This window comes from Physeter macrocephalus, chromosome 16 (genome assembly GCF_002837175.3).
Source record: "Physeter macrocephalus isolate SW-GA chromosome 16, ASM283717v5, whole genome shotgun sequence".
Lineage (NCBI taxonomy): Eukaryota > Metazoa > Chordata > Mammalia > Artiodactyla > Physeteridae > Physeter > Physeter macrocephalus.
The window spans coordinates 15,075,498-15,092,132 of record NC_041229.1 but is presented as its reverse complement, the minus strand read 5'-3'; the positions used below and the strand labels follow the sequence as shown (position 1 = coordinate 15,092,132).

General features: G+C 47.8%; 1 protein-coding gene across 1 annotated transcript in view; it reads left to right on the top strand.

The window, feature by feature from the left end:
• Window positions 1-16,635, top strand: part of CEP164 (centrosomal protein 164) — a 73,448-nt gene that overhangs the window by 18,327 nt on the left and 38,486 nt on the right. Inside the window, 5 exon segments of the mRNA XM_055091513.1 lie at window positions 7,130-7,334; window positions 13,886-14,006; window positions 14,009-14,040; window positions 14,440-14,574; window positions 15,544-15,621. Of these exon segments, the coding sequence (XP_054947488.1) occupies window positions 7,130-7,334; window positions 13,886-14,006; window positions 14,009-14,040; window positions 14,440-14,574; window positions 15,544-15,621 (571 nt within the window).

Below are 16,635 nucleotides of genomic sequence, written 5' to 3'. Positions count from 1 at the left end.
CCCAACACTGGAGCCTACCTGGGCTCTTTGGTGGGGCTAATGACAGACTCTGGGAGGGCTCACGCCAAGGAGTACTTCCCAGAACTTCTGCTGCCAGTGTCCTTGTCCCAACATTGAGCCACAGTGCCTCCCCGCCCCCCCGCCTCTGCAGGAGACCATCCAGCACTAGCAGGTAGGTCTGGTTCAGTCTCACCTGGGGTCACTGCTCCTTCCCCTGGGTCCCGGTGCACACACTACTTTGTGTGTGCCCTCCAAGAGTGGAGTCTCTGTTTCCCCGAGTCCTGTCGAAGTCCTGCAATCAAATCCCACTAGGCTTCAAAGTCTGATTCTTTAGGAATTCCTCCTCTCGTTGCTGGACCCCCAGGTTGGGAAGCCTGATGTGGGGCTCAGAACCTTCACTCCAGTTGGTGGGCTTCTGTGGTATAAGTGTTCTCTCGTCGTGAGTCACCCACCCAGCAGTTGTGGGATTTGATTTTACTGTGATTGTGCCCCTCCTACCATCTCATTGTGGCTTTAAAACTTTAATCCACTTGACTGTTGATGGGTGGGGCTGGGTTCCCTCCTTGTTGGTTGTTTTGCCTGAGGCATCCCAACACTGGAGCCTACCTGGGCTCTTTGGTGGGGCTAATGACAGACTCTGGGAGGGCTCACGCCAAGGAGTACTTCCCAGAACTTCTGCTGCCAGTGTCCTTGTCCCAACACTGAGCCACAGATTCCTCCTCTCGTTGCTGGACCCCCAGGTTGGGAAGCCTGATGTGGGGCTCAGAACCTTCACTCCAGTTGGTGGGCTTCTGTGGTATAAGTGTTCTCTCGTCTGTGAGTCACCCACCCAGCAGTTGTGGGATTTGATTTTACTGTGCTTGTGCCCCTCCTACCATCTCATTGTGGCTTCTCCTACATTGAGCCACAGTGCCTCCCCGCCCCCCCGCCTCTGCAGGAGACCATCCAGCACTAGCAGGTAGGTCTGGTTCAGTCTCACCTGGGGTCACTGCTCCTTCCCCTGGGTCCCGATGCACACACTACTTTGTGTGTGCCCTCCAAGAGTGGAGTCTCTGTTTCCCCGAGTCCTGTCGAAGTCCTGCAATCAAATCCCACTAGGCTTCAAAGTCTGATTCTTTAGGAATTCCTCCTCTCGTTGCTGGACCCCCAGGTTGGGAAGCCTGATGTGGGGCTCAGAACCTTCACTCCAGTTGGTGGGCTTCTGTGGTATAAGTGTTCTCTCGTCGTGAGTCACCCACCCAGCAGTTGTGGGATTTGATTTTACTGTGATTGTGCCCCTCCTACCATCTCATTGTGGCTTCTCCTTTGTCTTTGGATGTGGGGTATCTTTTTTGGTGAGTTCCAGTGTCTTCCTGTCGATGATTGTCCAGCAGCTAGCTGTGATTCTGGTGTTCTCACAAGAGGGAGTGAGAGCACATCCTTCTACTCTGCCATCTTGGTTCCTCTCCCCGGTACCATACTGTCTTGATTACTGTAGCTTTATTATAAATATTGAACTCATTTAGGGTAAGTGCTGCAAATTGTTCTTCATTTTCAAAGTTGTATTCTAGGTCCCTTGCATTTCCATATGAATTTTAGAATCAGCTTGTCATTTTCTACAAAAAAAAAAATCCTCTTAGGATTTTGATTGGAATTGTATTGAATCTATAAATCAGTTCGGGAGAACTGACATCTTAAACAATATTGAATCTTCCAACCCATGAACACAGTCTGTCTCCATTTATTCAATATTTAGGTTTTCTTTAATATCGCTAAGAAATCTTTTTTAGTTTTTAGTGTACACATCTTGCCCATATTTTGTCACATTTATCTCTCTTTTTTTGATGCTTCTGTAAATGGTATCTTTTATTTATTTATTTATTTTTATGTTATTGAAGTATAGTTGATTTACAATGTTGTGTTAATTTCTGCTGGACAGCAAAGTGATTCAGTTATAAATACATATACATTCTTTTCATATTCTTTTCCGTTATGTTTTTTTTAATGTCAATTTCCAATTGTTGATTGCCTTCATATAAAAATAAAATTGGTTTTTGTATACTGACCTTGTAGCCTGCAACCTTGCTAAACTTACTTATGTCAGTTCTAGTAGCTTTTTTGTAGATTCTATAGGATTTTCTACATAGATGGTATGTCTTCTGGGAATGAAGACATTTTTTCATCTTCCTTTCTAACCTGGATACCTTATATTTCTATTTCTTGCCTTGCTGCACTGACTGGAACCTCCAGTACAAATGAATAGAAGTGGTGACAATGGACATTTTGGCCTTGTTCCTGATCTTAAGGGGAAGCATTCAGTCTTTCACCATTAAGTATGATGTTAGGTGTTGTTAGCTGTAGGGTTTTCTAAATGCCATTTGTCAGGATGAGGAAGTTCCCTTGTATTCCTAGCTTGCTGAGAGTTTAAATCCAAAATGGATGTTGGATTTTGTCAAATATTTTTTTCTATATCTATTGATAGAATCATATGATTTTTCTATATTGGTCTGTTAATATGGTCAGTTATATTGATTGATTTTCAAATGTTAGACCAACCTTACATTCCTGGGGTAAACTCTGCTTGGTAATGATTATATATTATTGGATTTGATTTCTTTTAAATTTTGTTAAGTACCTTTGCTCCAAAATGATAGCTTGAATGCGATGAGATGGATAGAGTTGGGTATTTTTTAAATTACTGATTTCCATTTTATTTGTTCATTATATCTATTCTTTGTTACACGTTGAGAGTTCTTTTTGTTCAGTAAGTGATCCTGTTTATGTAAATGTTCTATGTGTGCTTGATAAGAATGTAGTCTCTCATTTTTGGATACAGGGTTCTTTTTTTTTTAATTAATTAATTTATTTGGTTGCACCAGGTCTTAGTTGCAGCCCGTGGGCTGCTTAGTTGCGGCAGGCGGGCTCCTTAGTTGTGGCATGCGAACTCTTAGTTGCGGCATGCATGTGGGATATAGTTCCCTGACCAGAGATCGAACCCAAGCCCCCTGCATTGGGAGCGCGGAGTCTTATCCACTGCGCCACTGGGGAAGTCCCCAGGGTTCCTTTTTTTTATTGAAGTATAGTTGATTTACAATTTTGTGTTAGTTTCTGGTGTGCAGCAAAGTGATTCAGTTTTATATATATATACATACATACACACACACACACACACACACACATACATATATAAGAATATATGATGAACCTAGGGCAGGACAGGAATAAAGACGCAGACTTAGAGAATGGACTTGAGGGCATGGGGAGGGGGAAGGGTAAGCTGGGACGAAGTGAGAGAGTGGCATGGACATACATACACTACCAAATGTAAAATAGATAGCTAGTGGGAAGCAGCTACGTAGCACAGGGAGATCAGCTTGGTGCTTTGTGACCACCTAGAGGGGTGGGATAGGGAGGGTGGCAGGGAGGTGCAAGAGGGAGGGGATATGGGGATATATGTATACATACAGCTGATTCACTTTGTTATACAGCAGAAACTAACACAGCATTGTAAAGCAATTATACTCCAATAAAGATGTTAAAAAAATATTCTTTTTCAAAATCTTTTCCATTATAGTTTATTACAGGATGTTGAATATAGTTCCCTGTGCTATACAGTAAGACCTTGTTGTTTTTCATATATAGTAGTTTGTATCTGCTAATCCCAAACTCCTGATTTTTCCTTACCTCATCCCTTTCCCCTTTGGTAACCATAAATTTGTTTTGAGTCTGTGAGTCCGTTTCTGTTTTTGGATACAGGGTTCTTAAATGTCCTTTATATCAAGCATGCTAAATGTGTTTATCTTCCTGTGTCCTGAGTAATTGTTGTCTGGTCTCACTCTTTTTTTTTGTATTTTTTTTTGGCTACACTGTGTGGCTTGTGAGATCTTAGTTTCCCGACCAGGAATCGAACCTGGGCCCCAGCAGTGAAAGCTCTGAGTCCTTGCTAGGGAAATCCCTGGTCTCACTCTTTCTTTTAAATTTTAATTTTATTTATTTATTTTTGTCTGCCTTGGGTCTTCGTTGCAGTGCGCGGGCTTCTCATTGCGGTGGCTTCTCTTGTTGCGGAGCACGGGCTCTAGGTGCACAGGCTTCAGTAGTTGCGGCACGCGGAGTAGTTGTGGCACGCGGGCTCTAGAGTGCAGGCTCAGTAGTTGTGATGCACGGGATTAGTTGCTCTGAGGCATGTGGGATCTTTCGGACCAGGGCTCGAACCCGTGTTGCCTGCATTGGCAGGCGGATTCTTAACCACTGTGCTACCAGGGAAGTCCCTGGTCTCACTCGTGAATAGTGGTTTAGTTGAGTACAGATTTGTCAACAGCTGTTTGACAATACTGTATACCATTATCTCTGACCACTGGTTTTGCTAGTAAGACATATTTTTTGGTTTCATTAGTTGTTCCTTTGTAGGTAATCAACTTTTCCCCCCCTCTGGTTGTTTTTATTATTTTGTTTTTAATCTCTGGTGTTCTGTAATTTCACGACAGTGTATCTAGGTGTGGATTCATTGTTATTTACTGTGTATAGGAATTGGAGTGCTTCCTTACTCTGAGGACTCATATATCTCTTAAATTTTGGAAAATTCTCAACCATTATCACTTTCTTTTCTACACCTCTTACTGGAAATATATTGGACCTTATTATTTGATCCTCCATGTCTCTTAACTTCTGTTTCATATTTGAAAAATCACTTTATAATTTCCTTTAGCATATTTATTTCCCAATTCACTATTTCTTTCTTCTTCTGCATCAGATCTGGTTGTTTTTCATTTTGAATTTAATGACTACCAGTTCCTTCAAGTTCTCTTATGTTCTTTTCAATATGTCTAGGTTTTTTTAGAGTTCTGTTCTTTCATTATGGATTCTACTCCTTTATCCCTACAATAATTTTAAATATTGTTATTTTTAGTCTTCTTTTGATTGTTCTACTCTCAGTTCTTCTTTTCATTGTGTTACTGATTTTCCCTCATGGTGAAATGTTTCCTCTGTAATTAGGTATTGTGCATTTTGTGAATTCATCTTCTGCAGAGGTTATTTTCTGTGAGTATCTCATTCCTAGGTTGTTGAGTGGCTTTACAATGGTTTCTGCCAAGGAGTTTTCAGTGGTTTAGGACTAAATTTTTACATTAATTTCCTGACTTGGGATTCCCTTACCACATTTTGGACTATATATCTACATGTGTCTTGGGGTTTCAGTTTTTCATTAAATTTTATTTTGCCTACCTAGAACCTGGAGTGGGTGACATGCTTCCTTGCTGCTTCCATGACCTAGGTCATTTTATTCATGGAGGGAACAGCCCGAAGGGCCCCATATACATCTAGGGTCTCATTTCCAAATTCACGAAGGCCTGAGGCCACATTTTGTTCTAAACTGGCATTAAAACCCAAGTTCCACGGGCCTATATCCAGGTCAGATACCAGTTTTGACCTGTCAGTTCATGCACTTATTATTCAGGTTTCATGTTTTCTTTTTGTTTCTGGCACCTGAGAATTTCTCTTTCCGTTTGGCTATGTGAATAGTGGTGCTGTGACCATTGGTGTACAAATGTCTGTTCGAATCCCTGCTTTCAATTCTTTTGGGTATGTATCCAGAGGTGGAATTTCTGGTTCAAATGGTAATTCTATTTTTAATTTTTTTGAGGAACTGTCATACTGTGTTCACTGTGGCTACACCATTTTCCATTCCCAGCAGTAGTGCACCAGGGTTCCAGTTTCTCTACATCCTTGCCAATGCTTGTTATTTTCTGCATTTTTTTTTTGGCCACGCCCTGCAGCATGTGTGATTTTAGTTCCCCAACCAGGGATCGAACCCGGGCCCTTAGCAGTGAGAGTGCCGAGTCCTAACCACTGGACCGCTAGGGAATGCCCATATTTTCTGCTTTTTTGATAATAGCCATGCTAATGGGTGTGAAGTGACATTTCATTGTAGTTTTAATTTTCACTTCCCTAATCTTTAGTGGTGTTAAGCATCTTCTCATGTGCTTCTTGGCCTTTTGTATGTCTTTTTATCTTTTACCTCTGATATTTTTCCTGTTTTACTGCATATTTTCTCTTTTATTTGAATTAAGATTGAGCTTGTCAAATTTCATAAGGAGCCTGATTGGGATTGTATTGGATTTATAGATTAATTTGAGGATTATTGGCATGTTTACAGACTTGAATCTTTCTATTCAGGAACACTGGGTGTCTCTCCAATTGTTTTATCTTTTTTCTTCCCCTGAATTTTCAATAAAGCTTTATGAAGATTTTGCACACTTTGGATTTATTCCTGGGTATTGCATCTTTTATATTGCTATTGTGATTTTTTTTTTTTTCTATTAGCTGTCCTAATGGATTACTGGTGGGTGAGATGAATGGCTTATTTTAGACTTGTTCATGTTGAGACCTACCTTCTACATTATTTTCTTTTATTGTTGATTGACTCCACTAGTTTGGATCATCACCTCCTATGAGTTTAGAGTCTTTTGCAAAATCAGAGCTATCACAACGCATATTTTTTCTTCAGATCATTTATGAAAATATTAAGCAAGTTCTATCCCAGAATTTATCTCCATGATACCATAGTGTTTGTATTTATCTATCTAAAACCAAGTTTATTCCTACTCTAGTCTACCATGAATTCTCAGGAACCTTAACAATTAAACGTCTCCATCTAGAGAAGTCCTTAGGTATCCCAATCATTTGTTTCTATCTAAGGAAACTCCTTATTCTTAGCCAAATGGTACCCGTCAATTTTTATTTTTTTAATTTTGGCCGCACTGGGTCTTTGTTGTGGTGCGGGCTCTTCGTTGCAGTGCATGGGCTTCTCTAGTTGTGGCTTGCGAGCTCCAGGGCGCACGGGCTCTCTAGTTGTGGCACACGGGCTTAGTTGCCCCGAGGCATGTGGGATCTTAGTTCCCTGACCAGGGATCGAACCCACGTCCCCTGCATTGGAAGGCAGATTCTTAACCACTGGACCATAAGGGAAGTCCCTACCCTTCAATTTTGTGTTAATCCTTTCCTCTCCTCTTCCTTTTCTCTCTCTCCCCTTCTCCCCACAGTTCTTCCTTCTTCTCTGCCTTCTTGCCATTTTTCTTCTTCTTCTTCTTTTTTTTTTTCCTATGTAGCTTTGGACCTGAGCAGGGACTAACTTGTGACCTCTGCTCATCCCCAGCCAGGACATCACAGGTGATATTTACTATTTCAACTTTGCCAACGGGCAGTCCATGTGGGACCATCCCTGCGATGAGCACTATCGGAACTTGGTGATCCAAGAGCGGGGGAAACTGTCAACTCCTGGGGTCACTAAGAAGAAAGAAAAGAAAAAGAAAAAGGAAAAGAAAGACAAGAAGGACAAAGAGACCTCCAGAAGTCCCCTGGTGAGTCAGTGGATGCCAGCTCTCAGAGAGGCCAGGCCTGAAACCTGAGGGATATCGGGAACCTCTGGCTGTTTACAGTTGGGAGGTTAAGAATAAAAATAATATAGTAATATTTTGATAGTGCATCATCTGAATTATGCCTGTCTTCTGGCAAATTTTCCTTTCAGGCTTCTAGAAGTGGTTACTATCTCGAAGCAATTTCTTTTTCCCCCTTGGGAGGCAGATATGACATAATAGGAGTAGTGAGTGAGTGCCCTGCTGAGGGTGGGGTTTTGCAGTGATGCCATCTGCCCCTCTGGAGAGTCGGGACACAGGGTGCACTTGGTGGAGGCCAGAGAAACTTGGAGGAGCCAGTGCCTCTCCCCTCCTTTCCGAGCCAGGCTTTCCTCATGTGGCTTCATCATGTGTCTCAGTGGTGCAAATTCCTAGATGTTTGATGCGCCATAATTCAGTTGTCAGAACATCAGTATCTTCAGGATCCAAAAAGAAAAGCTTGAGGCTTTATCTGGCCCTGTGGATGGGCTTTGCTGCCAGTGTCCTCGGTTCACGGTGAATAACTGAAATTTGATTGCAGTGCCATCACCTTGGTCCCAAGTAGCTTTTTTACTCAGAGTTGAAAGTTATCTTTCCCATGATCATTCTATTTGTCCCTCCAGGTGTGAGGCAGGTGGTCCACGTTGAGGAGAGGGAGGGACTTGGGAACCCAGTTTAGCCAGGTGGGGAACACTGGGAATACCTTTTCAACCCTCTTAATGGTCGAGTCGATTTGCTCTCTTATTTATAGTCTTTATTTCCCACTGGTGCCTGGTGCTTACTTCTCAGTGAAGATTTCCTCCATCTTCCTTCCTTTGCAAGGTGTCGGTTCTGACATTGGATAGTTGCTAATGAATTTATCCTTTTTAATCATTTCCAAGCTCTACAGATAATCCTCACCCCCCCACCCCCCCCGCCCCCAATATTACTAATCATGGTTCTGAGAAATAAGACAGCAAGTTTATTCTTCCAGGTGGAGAAAAGAGAACAGGTAATTTCCAAAGAGGCTGAATTTTCTAATGACATGTGTTTGAAAGGTAAAAGATGTATAATGGGCTTTTCACTAACCCCGGACTATTTTAGATGATAACCAGCATCTGGGAAGGCTCTGGCATGACTGAAGGTGAGAGGGAATGAAGTGAGGGTTCTGGGGTGGAGGGCTGGGTAATAGACTGAGCTCTGGGTATGTGACTGAGTTCCTGGAGCTCCCTGTTAAAAAGGATTCCTGCTGTGGTTTCAGGAGCTGAGGTCAAGTGGACTGCCCTGGGCTGCCAGTCTGGATCTTAGGGCTCAGGACAGGCGCAAACCAGAGTTTGTCCAGGGGCAGGCCTGACCAGGTGGGCGACCGGGCTCAGGTGGTTTGGGCTCTCTGGAGGAGAGCTGGGTGGAGTTTAGGGTGAATGTTTGCAGGATGTGGTTGATCTTTTATGGTTTTTTCTACCCCAAGATTCCCTGACTGTGTGGACCACTCTTGAGCAGTACCAACTCTTGCCTTTGGTAGAAGACCTAGTCCAAGTTCCCAAGGCTTGGTTCACTGCTTATGTTTCCCCTCTTTCCTCCCTTCTTCGACTCTTTCTGATAGTCCTTGATAAGGTTGGTGGATTTTATGAAATAAACCAATCACAGAATTGAGAGCTTGATGGTACCTTTGGGATAATCTAGTTGGTGATTTTCAGACTTTTGTTAGCAGTGGAACCCTGTCTTCACATCAGTTCTTCCATAGAGGGCCAGTGTATAAAGAAGAAGTGGAGCTGCTCTGGTTGAACCTGGGGATGTGGGTCTTGGTGATGCCTGTTCCCCATCACATGCCCACCATAGCAGCCCCCAAGGTACCAGGCGGAACCAATATGTGGGTTCCATGGTGCAACGTTTGTAAGCCATTGATCTCGTCGAACCTCCTCTTTATAGATAAGGAAACTAGGGCCCAGAAAACAATAAAGCTCAAGGGAGTTTTTAGCTTTTCTTCCCTCATTGGTTTGTGTTTTTCTTTAAATGGAGGGTGGGTTTCTGCTAAGGGTTTGCCAAGGGCTGAGGTAGCAAGTAGAAATCAGAAGTGCTTTGTCTTAGTTTTCTCTGCTTGTTTATATACCCATCTAGGAAACACAGCCTGAGCAGGGACTTCTGCCTTCTTCCTCCTTTCTCCGTGGCCCATCCCCTCTCTCAGCACCTGGGCTGGCTGATCTGGACCTAGACCAAGAGATGCAGGCTAGAAGTGAGGGCTCCTTTAAGAAAGGGAAGAGCCCACGTGTGCTGGCTGACACCCCTAGGCCTCTCACGGGCTCCCTGCCCAGCAAGCTACCGTCACTCTTCAAGGGCCAAGCTTCCCGAACCCACCAGATCTTTGCCGACGTGGAGAAAATCTTAGGCAGGGCCCCAGCCCACTGCAGGACAGAATTAGGCGATCAGCAGGGTCTGGAGAAACCCCAGCAGGCGACAGAGAAAATCTACCTGGGGTTTTCAGACCCTGAAATAGAAGAGCTGGAAATGAGGACCAGACAGAAAAAACCTGGCGCTTTGGGCCCTGACCACACCGGGCCCTTCCGGAACGGGCAGGATGCGTTAGAGAGCAGGAGCCAGACCTCGGTCCACTCGAAGTTTTCGGAAGCCCTCAAGGGCCTGCAGCCGAAAGGGGAGCAGCACAGGCATAATATGGCCAAGCGGAGCTCCACTGGCCCCGGGGGGGACAAGGGCCAGAGCCCCATTCCCTCACCGTCCCCTGAGGAGGATCCCTCCCTCTCCCTTTGTTCTTCTGACCCCATGCTGCCTGCCAGGAAGAGCAAGCCGTTCTTGTTAGTCAGCAGCCCAGCCGAAGGCCAGAGCTGGCAGGGCGTTTCTGGGGAAGGGGGCAGCATGGCCAGGGGCAGGAGGAGGCGAGAGCCCCCGGGATTGTGGATGGGACAGGTCTCCAAGCTTGTCCACAAGGACGCCCCTTGGGGCAGCAAGAAAATAGAGCCCAAAGACCCTGAGGCTCCAGGGGCCTCAGCCAAAGGTCCACCTCAGGGCCTCTTGCTGATACCCCCTGATACCCTGGTCTCAGAACCAGCCCAGAGCGCCCCTGCAGTCCCCTCGCAGGCCCCTCGAGGGTCTCCTGCCAGTGAGAAGTCACCACCCCCAGGCTCTCTGGAGCTCCCCGAAGAAGACAGGAGGCTGGGCAGGTTTGGGTCAGACTTGGAGAGTAGCAGCAGCCTGGCCTCTCACCTTGGCTCTGAGGTCCTGGGGGAGGTGACCAACTTCCCGTGGGACCTGCAGAGCTCACAGGGATCTGAGCGGGGCGTGGGTCAGTCAGGCCTCGGACCCAGGGAGCAGCACCCCAGCCCCTTCCTGGCGCCCCAGTTGTCCCACGTGCAGAGCTCTGCTGAGGAGCAGTCAGAGAGTGAAGACTACTCTGAGGACCAGAGGTTCTATCAGCACATCCTGCAGACGTTCAAGCTCTCCAGGCGGCTGGAGGGCCCGGGGCCGCCCGAGAGCGCGCGGGAGAGGCCGTGCAGAGACCTGGCCAGCATGGTCTGCCACCTGGCAGCCGAGTCTTCCAGGATGTCTAGTGAGGGCGAGCACGAGGCCGTCAGAGCCACGGGCTCCAGGTTTCTGTCTTGGGGGCCAGAGATGCGGGAGCGTCCTCAGAAGGTGGCCGGCACCCCGGCTGGGCAGGAGGCCTCTCAGCAAGCTCGTTTCCGGCCAAGCAGCAGCCCCCTCAGGCAGGGGCTGGTCAAGCTGAGTTCCAGCAGAGGGCTTGCTACAGAGCCAGGCAAGATGCAGCTTCTCAACCAGGTAGGCTTCTTAGAGAGCACGGCCTTCAGGCTCAGTGAACTTGACAGGGAGGGAGCAGGTTGAGCTGACAGCCTAACAGCCAGCAGGCCTGCTTTCCTGTTATCTGTCCTCCCTTGGTAACTATTGATCCCTTAACCACCCGGGATGGCCGTCTTGTGGGATGACATGCAGCTCCTGTTTCTTCTGCCCCATCACCTGCAAGACGGGGGCTGAGGGTATCTAGACTTCCCTTCCCTCGATCTAACTGTGCTTCGTGGGTGGTTCACATGCTCTGAAGATGCTCAGTTTCGAGGGTGAGCAAGGTGGCACTTATCCTGGCACTCATGCAAGATATAGGCACTGTCCCAGGTTTTGGGAAGCCTTCCCCATCAGCTGATTATAGAGCGGTCCTCCCAAGTAGACACCCTAGCCCCAGCCTCTGAACTTAGCCCCTTCTGGGAATCACACAGAACTGGAGAGTTAACACTGTCGTGAGAGGCTGAAGCCCAGGCTCTCTCTGCCGCTCAGTGACCTGTCTCTGCTCCTTGCTTCCCAGGGTTTCCAGAACCATGTGAATAACCCGTGTCAGGCTTGTGTTGCCCGCGTTTGGGCCTTCACTTCCTCCCCTATGGGGATCTCCCAAAGGGTTGGGCTTGCCCTGTCATTCTGACTCTTTTTCCCTTTAAAGAGTCACCACTTGCCTCATTCAGAAGTCAAATTGGATCACAGACCACCACGGGGGTCGATCTGCATTTCCCTGGCTATTCTTTTGCTGTTGCCCAGCTGTGGCTTTACCCAGTTGTTACCTCGGTTCCTAATTGCTGGCGTGTCCTGGTTCTCCGTTAGCTCTAATACCCACTGTAGCACTATAAATATCAGATAAGCTGCAGATTATCCTGAAAGTTTTAATTAGCCCAATGGCAGCAAGTTTATCCTCTCTGAAGGACAACGCCACGCACAGCCCATAGTGCGTGATCAGCTAGGAGCCAGGGATGTATAATTTCCCTGCTAACCACTGATTTGGTAAAGGCCTGGGAGAACAAAGCCCTCGGCGGGCCTGTCTCCCTCCCTCAGGCCCCCAGCACGTTAGCAAATTAGCCATGTTAGGAATCTGTAATTTTCCATAAATATAGTATGGGAAGAATTTTACTCGCTGATCCACTGGGCTGGCTGGGAGGAGCGGGCTGGGTTTGTTCACAGTTCACCTCAGAGCAGACTTGCTGGGCTCCTTTTCCACCATAGCCAGGAGGCAGTGTACGGTACTGGCTCAGAGACTGCCCTGCGTTCCGGTCCCACGTCTGCCCTCATTGCAGGCCCTATGATTTGGGGCCGGGCTCTTGACCTCACCAGTCTCCATTTGCTCTTGTGGGGACTGTGGCCTCAGATGGTTTTGAGAGTGAAATGAGACAGGTGCTTACCCCGGTGCCCAGGGCTCAGGCAAAGTTGGCCAATTTTTTTATTATCAGCTCCTTTTCTGCCTAACGAAGATACCCTGCAACAGGCCAGGTGACTGGGAACCTACAAAGGTTTGGGAGGGGGTCTCGTGTCACCTTTCAGATAAGCATCTGATGCCCTTCCCATGCAGAAATGGGTCGTGTTCAGAGCCCCCCCCGATGGTCTGGCCCCAGGCCCAGCTGCGGGTGAGAAGATGGGCCACCTGAACTCAGCCTGACCTCCTCAGGTTCCCCTTTCTCTCTTCAGTCCCCATGGGATTAGAGAGGAATGGAATTTTTGTGTTGTTTTATATACAATTTAAGTTTGAGGATTTTTAAAGAGCTCTTTGTAAAGTGTCCCCAGAAAGCTATCCTGCCTCGGCTTCTAAGCCCAGACTCTTGTGATGTGAATCCCTGTAATGATAGCAATTCCATAGCGCTGGTGTAGCCCTGGGCCACGCACACATGCTCCTTGCCGTCAGTATCTCATTTGAATTTCTCAACAAACCTTCTTAAGTAGCAAGACACACATCATCTCTGTCTTGCAGATGAGTAAACTGAGAATCCAAGAGTCCGTGAGCGACCCAAGGTCTCACAAATTCTGCCACCCAGTTGGTTTCTCTCCCCAGTCCTTGCTGGCACAAAGCCTTCGTTTGGCCACCCCAAGAACAGGGCGAAGGCGGGGCCTGCAGAGTCCTCTGGCGAGGCTCCTTCCAGCCCCTTTCCTCATCAGTGGAGAGCGGAGAGTTCTTTTGTTGCTCATGTGTATTTTTCATAGTTAATATTTATTTTAATTGAAGTAATACATGCCCATGTTATTAAACAATGTCAAGTCGAGCCAAAAGGCATAGAACGAAATATAGCAGTTCTCGGGTGTGGGTACCCCTCCCCAGAGGCAACGGCTTTCTTCCAGTGTTTGCTTCCATATTTGTAAATAATATGCTTAGACTGCTTTTTCTTGATTCATCCGTTTTCAACTTTATCTTTTGAGACTTCTCATGCTGGTAGATGAGGCTTTTGTCTCTTCTCCCCCCAACCCCCCAACTTCCTCTGTGGCTTCGGAGGGAGGGCAGAGTCCCTGCAGCATCTGCCAGATGTGAAAGAACCATTTGCTGAGAGATAGGCACAGAGTTACGAGAATCAGGAAACCAGCCCATGATTCTCACACGGCTGGCACAATGGTAATTTCTGGATGTTGTATTTCATTAGCAGCCTCTGAACGGAGGCGGTTTAAATTTGAGCGGGCAGGATTTAGATGTTTTATTTTTATATCCATCTCCACGCTCTCAGAGCCCTGTGGTTTCTTGGGTTTGTAACAGGATGTTTTCTGTTGCCCAGGCCCTGGGCTCCCCGTTAGCCCCCGTCCACATTCCTCTCGGGGGTCTGGCCCCGTTAAGGGGCCTGGTGGATGCCCCGCCCTCTGCTCTTCGTGGATCTCAAAGTGTGAGCCTGGGGAGCTCGGTGAGTCTGGTCAGCATGGAGAACTCTCACTGGTAAATGCTTTTGCTTGTGTTCGGTGTAGTTACCGTGGGGCCTCCATGTTCCATGCTAGGAACCATGACCCATGGATGAGAAATAGAGGGCATGGGCTGAGTCCTTAATGCTCATAATCTAGTGGGGAAGGTGAGTCACACCTGGAGGATGCTGAACATGGGCTGTGGGCGGTGGAGGATGGACCCAGGGCATAGGGACTGCAGTGGTGATTTCCCAGTCCCTGCAGCCAGGGCAGCAGGAGTTGGACAGGGAGGGATCAGTGTGAACTGGAGCTGCTGGGGTCAGCTTCCTGGAGGTGGTGGCCTTGCTCTGGGAGCCATCTAAACAGGAAGAGAGAGGAGAAGGCAATCTGAGGGTCTTCCCCGTAAGTGCCTTGGCTTTCCTTCTCTATTTTGGAGCCTTCACAGGGTCTCAAGACTTCTGCTTATACAAAGGGTGTCCTGGGCTCCATCCATGAGGACAAGAATGCTCTCAGCCTCTTGGCTTTAGGAGAGGAGACCAATGAGGAGGATGAGGTGGAGAGTGACAACCAGGTAAGAATGAATCCTTTTCTTGGCCAGGAAACCCTCTGTGCTATGAAAAAAAAATTTTTTTTTTAAATTGTGGTCAAATGTAAACCATAATTATCATTTTAACCACTTTTTTTTTTTTTTTTTGTGGTACGCGGGCCTCTCACTGCTGTGGCCTCTCCCGTTGCGGAGCACAGGCTCCGGACGCGCAGGCTCAGCGGCCATGGCTCACGGGCCCAGCCGCTCCGCGGCATGTGGGATCCTCCCTCACTGCTGTGGCCTCTCCCGTTGCGGAGCACAGGCTCCGGACGCGCAGGCTCAGCGGCCATGGCTCACGGGCCCAGCCGCTCCACGGCATGTGGGATCTTCCCGGACCGGGGCACGAACCCATGTCCTCTGCATCGGCAGGCGGACTCTCAACCACTGCGCCACCAGGGAAGCCCTTAACCACTTCTAAGTGTACAATTCAGTGACCTTAACTACCTTCACAGTGTTGTACGGTCATCACCACTGTCCATCTCCAGAACTTGTTCATGATCCCAGAGAAACTCTGTACCCTTTAAACAAAGCTCTGCATCCTCCCCTCTCCCCAGTCCCTGATCTACCCTCTGTCTCTATGAATTTGCCTATTCTAGATATTTCATACAAGTGGAATCATACTGTCTTTGTCCTTTTATATCTGGCTTCTTTCATGTAGCATAATGTTTTCGAGGTTCATCCAGGTTGTCGCACATGTGGCTGGGTAATATTCCATTGTATGAATATACCATATTTTGTTTAGCTGTTCATCTGCTGGTGGATAGTTGAGCTGTCTTTACCTTTTGGCTAACCTCTGTGCTACTTTGAAAATAAGTGAAAATGATTTTCCAGCCCACAGCTTCATTCCTGGCTCAGTCTGTATACCTGCTGGGTCTGACCCAGAAAGTATAACCAGTGAGGAGCTTCTCGGCCCCCTGGGCTGACCAGTTTCCTTGCCATCGTTTTCATTTTCAGAGTGTCCGAAGCTCAAGTGAGCTTCTTAAGAACCTGCACCTGGACATCGGGGCACTGGGGGGTGACTTCGAGTATGAGGTAAGAATCTGAAACCCCTGGCAGGTCCCTCCTTCCTTTCTTTTTTAAAAAAAATATTTATTTGTCTATTTGGCTGCGCCGGGTCTTAGTTGCGGCATGCGGGATCTTTAGTTGCAGCATGCGGGATCTAGTTCCCTGACCCAGGGATCGAACCCAGGCCGCCTGCATTGGGAGCGCGAGTCTCAACCACTGGACCACCAGGGAAGTCCCCCTCCTTCCTTCTTAAGCCTTCCTCCTTGTGGGAGACTTATTTGGAAAGAGTACCATTTTGTCCCACTCCAGTCCAGGTGGGATTTCTGGGGTTTGGGGAAGCACAAGCGGGGAAAGGAGTTCATCCATTCACTCATGTCTCAGATAACCACGGTTTATTGAGTGTTTCTCCATGAGGCACTTTGCTAGGTGCTGTTGGCCACACACACCTCAGTTAGCTGTGATCCCTGCTCTCAAAGAGTTTACAGTCTCATCAAAGAGAGACTTACGTAGCTGGGGCTCGGAGTGGAATGCAGTGCCGCCGTCAGGGTGGTTAAACACAGTGTTGTGGCTGGGGAGAAGTCGGGGTCTCCTGTCCGTTTGAAAGGCCTTCTTGAGAATCTGACGTCTGAGGTGGGCCAGGAAGGACGGTGGGCAGGACCGGACGAGCAGAGGCGGGTGGTGAGGGAGAGCTCCAGCTGCAGGGCACCGCACAGGCAGAGAAGCAGGAGCGGAGCACGTGGGTGTCTCCTTTGCCTGGAGCCCAGGGTGCGTGTGGGAGAGGAGTGGGAAATGGGGCTGTGGAGGCAGGTTGGGCTGGGTCGTGGAGGACCTGAGTGTCAGCTGAGAAGTTGGGACTGGGTTAGACTGGCATTGGGAGCCATGGGAGGTTTTTTTTTTTTTTTTTTTTGCGGTACACGGGCCTCTCACTGTTGTGGCCTCTCCTTTTGTGGGGCACAGGCTCCGGACGCGCAGGCTCAGCGGCCATGGCTCACGGGCCCAGCCGCTCCGCGGCATGTGGGATCTTCCCAGACCAGGGCACGA